The 6,819-nt window shown below is 47.5% G+C and overlaps 1 protein-coding gene across 1 annotated transcript in view; it reads left to right on the top strand.

The window, feature by feature from the left end:
- The first annotated feature begins 624 nt into the window (after positions 1 to 624).
- SNX7 (sorting nexin 7) overlaps positions 625 to 6,819 on the top strand; it is a 29,898-nt gene continuing 23,703 nt past the window's right edge. Inside the window, exon 1 of the mRNA XM_064719288.1 lies at positions 625 to 1,899. Coding sequence (XP_064575358.1) covers positions 718 to 1,899 — 1,182 coding nt within the window. The 5' untranslated portion in view covers positions 625 to 717. The remainder of the gene's footprint in view (positions 1,900 to 6,819) is intronic.

Below are 6,819 nucleotides of genomic sequence, written 5' to 3'. Positions count from 1 at the left end.
GAGGAACGCAGCGCCCCAAAGAGCCCCGGGCCCCTCAGGGGCACAGAGCTGAGGCATAGCAAAGAGCTGTAGGGCAGGGACAGTCTACACAGGGTGGGAAAGAAAAGAAGCCTGGGCATCTCGTACCAGGGGCAGTTGTTATTTTAATGCTACGAGAACTGTTTATCTGCACTTACTGGAAGCTCCTCAGGCATCGGCGGGCGTGCGAGGCTCCAGGACGGGCGCATCCCGCCTCCCTCTGCCGGCGGCTCCGGGCGAGACCCCTGCAGCAAACGCTGCTGGCACCTGAGGCGTGCAGCGGGCCACTGCCCCCGGCTCCCCGCGAATTTTAGGGTATTTTCAAATAAAAATTAAAGTGTCTCAGTAAACACTCTCTAATTAGGCAGACGTAGTCTTTGTCTCTTTTCACAGTTCAGTGAATATTTGGTGGTTTTTATTTTAATCCCTTTATTTCAAGTTGTGATTCAAGACTTCGCCGAAAACCGTGAAATACCAAATGTATTTCCTCATCAGCTGCCGGCAGCGCTTCACGAAGGAATACTTTTCAAAATACTTTCATTTGATTACGGGGTTTGCCTTTTCTAATTTGACAGCAAGGGAATCAAGATACACAAAGACAATGTTGTATCTGCCTGTTTAAGAACCCGCCCACTACTCCTGAAATTTACATTAACAACAAAGTTGACTTCAGCTATTTCAGGCGGCGCCTGGACAGATATGCCCTTTTCCACACTGAGCAAACGCGGGCCCGGCCCCGCAGCGGCGCTCTCTGCCCGGCCCAGGGTCGGTGCCAGGGAAGCGCTGGAGCCCAGGGCAGGTCAGGGCTGCCTTCCCCGCCCGCCGCCTCCCTGCTCGGCCCTGGCTCCGGCAACGAACGGCGCCGGCCATTACTTCCAGTTCAACACTGCCAACTTCGAAATCCCACAATTCCGATGGTTTCACTTTACAAAAAAGGACAGCTTTGCGCTTTTAAATGTTTGGTGTTTCTCTCCCCTCTGCTTTTCTGATGTAATGTGCCGTCACTTTGTTCTCACATTTCTGACACCAGAGTCCCTGGCCCCAGCATCAGGACACACGCCTGACCTCACGGCGAAGGGGTCCAGCTACGAGCGACAGAGCGGCTGCTCAAGAGAAGCTGTACGAGAGGCAAGAGACAAAGCAGCAACGCGTGGGTTTTGCCTGCTGCCCCGGTGGCGGCACCTGAGTGCCAGCCAGGAGGGAATAAAGTCCAACCCAGAGAGCGCAGAAAAGCAAGCCTGGGTACGCCCCTGCCGGGCCCGGGGGGCTGCCGAGGGCAGAGCGGGCGGCTGCCTGGGAGCGCATGGAGCTCTCCCGACCGAGACCCTGCACACTCTTTCCAGCGGCTGCGGCCAGCGGCACCCCGTGGGCGGCTCGCCCAGTCCCCTGGCAGCCCCAGGGGCGGCCAGGGCGGCGTCCCCCGCTCCGCCACGAACACGCCTGTGGGCGTTGAGCCGCCCCGTCCCGCCTCCGCAGAGGCCGCAGCCGCAGTCCCCGCTGTCCGGGCCTGCCGGCAGGCTCGACACCCCCCGGCCCCGCTCCTTCCCAGCCCTGCCCGGCAGCGCGGCCCTCCTGCCGCCGCTTCCACTCCTGCGCACTGGGCGCGCCCCCCGGGCCGGCCGCGGCCAGGGGCGGGCGGGGAGCCGCCAATTGCGGTCCCGCGGGGAGCGGCTGTGGCGGGGCCGCCGCCCGCGCTCGCAGGGCAGGATGGAGACGGAGGGCCGGGTACCGGAGCCGGCGCTCCTTGCCGGCGGGGAAGGGCCCGGAGCCGACTCGCATCTCGCTGCGGGTGCCCTCGGCACGTCCCGGGCGCCGCTGCTCGCCGCCGCCGAAGTGCTGGCCCTGGACGATGAGGAAGACGACTTGGAGGTGTTCAGCAAGGTACGGCAGCACCCTCCGCGCCGGGGGCGGCAGGGCGAGCTCCCCGGTCCTTTGCCCCAGCGGGCGCCAGGCGAGCCGGGGTGGCGCGACGGGACGGGACGGGACGGCTCCGCCCCGGGCCGCGATCGCGGCCTCTGCCCGCCCGCCCCTCGCACGCGCGGCGCTCCCCGGTGCCGCCGGGGCTCCGTGACGGGCCGGGCTGCCCCAGGGCGCGGCGCCGGCACGGGCAGCGATCGGCCGTCCCGGGTGACTTCTCGGGCACGAAACGCGGAGTCGCTGCTTCGGACCAGCAGTGCGAGTGATCACTACGTTTACCTTGCATGTGCCATCTAATCTGGACTCGCTGTACCCTTACCATCACTTATGCTCGTCAGGTGCCATACAAGTATCTGAAAATTAAATAAACAATCGTGCTTAGTAATTGCACTTGTGTTTGAGCGTAAATAAATGTTTCCAAGTTTCAGTTTGAATTTTCTTTTAAAAGATGAAGTATCATACCTTCAGATGGAAGATTTGAGAAGATAATACGTGAATTTTGATGAAGGGAATAAAATGAACGTAACTGACAATGAATCAGTGTCCACCTTCAGAGAGCACACAGCCAGGTAGATGCGTGCCCGTCTGGCTGATAGTTTTAATTCAGCGGAGGGGGGTATGGCTTCCACGTGTATCGTTCTCATTTAGTACTGATTTAGTACCGGTGAAATCTGTTACTGCCAGACTTACCTCCGTCTCCTCTGTAGTTAAAGAGGGCATGCCATGGGTTTATTTGCCTTATCAAGGCAGCATCTAAAATATAAATGCATACAGAGAAGTAGGGTGGAGAAAATGTCTGTGGGGCTAGGGTGTCATTCACCATCTGAGACTTGTGAACTGCTGTGATAGGATGTGTGGTGTGCCATGGGAGAGAAATAGCAGTTACATTTACAATTTGAAAAAGTGACAGTGTATTTGTATTCAATAGGACAGATTGTCACAGGTAGTAAATGTGTGGTTTTTATATTTCTGTAGGTGAGAAACACTGTTGTGGTATGAATGAATACAACTATTGGGATAAGGACTTCCTTCTTAGGAGCTGTGTATTTAAACTCTGTAATAGAATTTATGTATGTATTGCTGTGTATTTAAACTATAATAGAATTCTTGAAACTCATGGGTTTTAAGGCCAGAAAGGACTCTTAGGTGATTTAATAGTCTGTAACATGCAAGAGATTAGACTAAATTTCACCAAGTTTACCTGTGTTTTTCTGAAGCATAACTAGGGCTGAGCTGAATTATATTTTCTTGGAAAGCACCAGTCCTGATTTTACTTAAAAAGATGAATGATTCACTGAACTTGTGTGCAGAAACAGTGCTAAAATATCATTTTAGTTGTTGGTGCTCACTTTGCATCCATTTCCTTTTACGAGTGAAGTTCAGGCAGTTCTGCATGAAGGTATCTGCTTATCAACACAGTGTATTGATGCTTATGCTGCTTCCTTATCAAGAGCAATTCTCCTTGAGAATAAGAAATAAAACCAAGTGGAGTTGATACAAGTTACTCCTGCTTTATGGCAGATATTGAGATCTTTAAATTTCTCCCTGGATTCATGCCAAATACTTCTTACATATATGAAATCTTAACTACTGTTAATGCATGCTACATGATAAGTTATTCCTGCAAACAAGAAAATTTGTCATATTATATGAAAATACAGCTTTCCGTCCAAAGCTTGGATACCTGCATGTAGTGGTTGTATATATCAACCAGAAATTCATGGTTTATTTTCAAGCACAATTTGAGATCTGATCTTTTGAGCTGATGAAAATCTGTGACAGTGGTTGGGCTTTACACCCTATTTATTCATGTTCCATATATTCAGAGAAATCTGACAGGCTAAATGTAGCTTACAGCTAAGTTTTGTAAAACCAATTTTTCCATAACATAGTGTTCCAGGACTGCCCAGTTTTAAATTGCACCTTAATGGGGTTCCTCATGCAGTGTCTGTAAGGCAGTGGTGCAGCCTTTGCAGGCCAAGGCAGCCGTGCAGAGCTCGCTGCCTGCCGCTCTCGTCAGCTTCATCTTTCTCAGTCTAGGCAGTGCAATGTGCCAGCTAACAAAATGGTGAAAAATGAGATTCTTAAAAATTGTCAACCTCAATACCCTGAGTTATTACTCAGAATGTAAACACTGGGCTTTTATTTTATGAAAATCCATAGACATTTAACCTGATAGTGCTATAAACCATTGACCTGGTATCCTCTGACATATCTCAAATATTACAGACCAGCATCTTCAGCAGCTCTGATAAAGCATTTCATGATGTGATATGCATTTCACTTTATCCTAGTTTCCACTGCCACTGAAAAAGTTTGTAATTCTTTTCAGCAGAGACAAATTCTGGGAGCTGAGTTATGAGTCAGACAGATGGAATGTTTTCAACCTGCTTCCTTCCCTTAGCTTCAAAGTATAGAGTACTGCCTGTATCACAAATACCCATTCAGTTATCTTCTGCATTCTTTGATTACTGATATGTAGCATTGACAAAGCTGTCAGCAGTTTGGTTAAAATCTTTAGCACCTCTGCTTTCAAACTCTGTTTTACAGTGGTTGTCTGCATTTCATAATTACAGAAAACTTAATGATATTTCTGAAAAACATGTATATACCACTTCAGAATTGCATAGAAACAAATTTTTCTTCAAGATTTTTCTTCAAGTTCATCAAGGATTTGAGACAGAGTAGTTCCTTGGCCAAAAAATGCACTTATAAATCAGTCCTCCTGAATCTCTTTGCTCTTCGAAGAATTCTCCAACAACCAAGCTATTCACTTACAAGATAAACTCTGCCCCATGTCCTTTATCTCAAGAACTGGATCCTTGCTGGGATGGATGGATGGATGGATGGATGGATGGATGGATGGATGGATGGATGGATGGATGGATGGAGCACAGAGGTAACCTTGGGTCAAGGACCTGTGCTGTGGGAGAGAACATTGTTTAGACAAACCCCCAGGCTTCGTGTTGTCTCCAAAGAGCTGCAGTCTCAGCTCTGGGTGTAGCCTGTTCTGAGGCTGCTCTGGCTGCAGGAGTGTTTTCTTCTCTTATGTATTTTGGACTGCAACTGACCAGTTGCAGTCAAATGTGAGACTGAGATAGGTAACTGCAAGTGTTAGAGAAAGGAGACACAGAAAAAGGCCCTCATGCTGCGAGGAGCTCATTGATTTTCCATGGCTTTGGTCTCTTGGCCAGTAAATCCAAAGGCATGATCCTGTTTGTGGACTGGCACACACACAGCTCTGCCAGCTGCTCTGTCAGGAGGGAAGGGGCTTGGAAAGAGAAGGGATACTGCAGGTAGGTGGGGATGGGGGACATATGGGAAAGGACATAATTTTCTGGGACAGTGCCTTGATGTTCTTGGCATGGATGAGGAGGAAGAAGGTTACACGACCCAAGAGCTGTCTGTTTTTCCTGCGCTACAAAACTCCTGCCCTCATCTGTATGCACACAAAAACATAGTTCCAGCCACAAAATTACAGCTGTACAGAATATTATCAAGAGGTTTTTTAACTGTGTTTCTGTGATGACATCAGGCTTAGGTCACATGAACTTCAAGAATTACTGGAAGTAAACCTGAACTATCATGAGGATAAAGAGACAGATGCTTCTTTACAACTCAGGTGTATTCATTCCTGTGCATGTGAATACTAGAGCTATATTAAACAAAACCAGAGACTTGCTTATTCTGTGGATTTTTGTTACTCGTATTTTGTTTCTCAAATCACATATTCATAAGCCCTTCCACATAAACATATACTTTCATACCTGCAAGAATAGAACAATTTTTAGTAGCAACCTAGAAGAAGGAAGGAAACATTATGCCATTAATGCTCCATGTAAAATGAGAAAATATGAAACACATTTACCTTGATCCAATTTAGGCTTTGCAGAGTCATTATTGCTCAAATTATATGGCCATTCAAGTCCCTTACTTGCTCACATCCATTTTTCTTTCCGTAGAAATTTCCCATTGCCTCAGCACTTTGAATTGCATGGGCTGCTCTGAGCTAGCAGTCCTCATTCTTCATCTAGACCACGGGCAGCCAGTGCTAGCAGGCTCTGGCAACAGCTCTGTTTATTCTGCACGACTCAGGGTAGTGCTGGCTGTATAGAAGTTGTGTAGAAACACACTGAGAAAAGGTAAAATGACTGACAGGCATACAAGGAGGCCACTGTGTAATATTTAAAGTGTTGTCTTCAGTCTTCTGTGTTGCTTTTGTCTCTCTGTTCAAAGAGCTGCATGTAAGGGAGGGGAGGAGAGCTAGTACATAAGCACTTTCTGGGCATAATTCCTGGTATAGATGTCTCTTCCATATTTGTAAGAGTGCATTGATAAATCCAAAGCAGAAGAATGAGATAAGGTATTTAGAAAGTTTTGATCCAGTTGAATTCAAAGGACAAAAAGCAACTCTGACACAGTTCAGCAGCACTAAAGTGGGGTTCCCTTCATTCCTGTGAGATCAGCCTTGGGATGATGCTGTGACTCCAGTTTGTGTGGATTCAACTGTTCCAGTCCTGGCATTTGAGCAGTTTTCTCTTTAACTGCATCCCTGTTCTCCTTCCTCCATAATTAACAAGGCATTGGAGAGGGGAACTCTTTGTTGCTCATAGTTTGTGTAGTCTAGCAGCCCTTTTAGAAAACTTCTAGGAAATAGATTAAAGTTTGTTATGAAGAGAATTCTTTGTATTGCATATATTAAAAAAGCCATATACAGTATTTGATATTTAATATATAATGATTTGTTTCAATTTCTGTTATCTCTAATGATTTATTAATTTGTTATGCTCTTTTATGAAGTTAGTGGATTCAACTTCTTTTCATGGTGACTGTATCCTTCAAGATTCTAGATTAGTAGATCTCACCCAGATTTGTATCTAAGGA

Source organism: Zonotrichia leucophrys, chromosome 8 (assembly GCF_028769735.1).
Source record: "Zonotrichia leucophrys gambelii isolate GWCS_2022_RI chromosome 8, RI_Zleu_2.0, whole genome shotgun sequence".
NCBI classification, from domain to species: domain Eukaryota; kingdom Metazoa; phylum Chordata; class Aves; order Passeriformes; family Passerellidae; genus Zonotrichia; species Zonotrichia leucophrys.
Note: the sequence above shows the minus strand (reverse complement) of the source record. Positions and strands in the feature narration are given on the sequence as shown.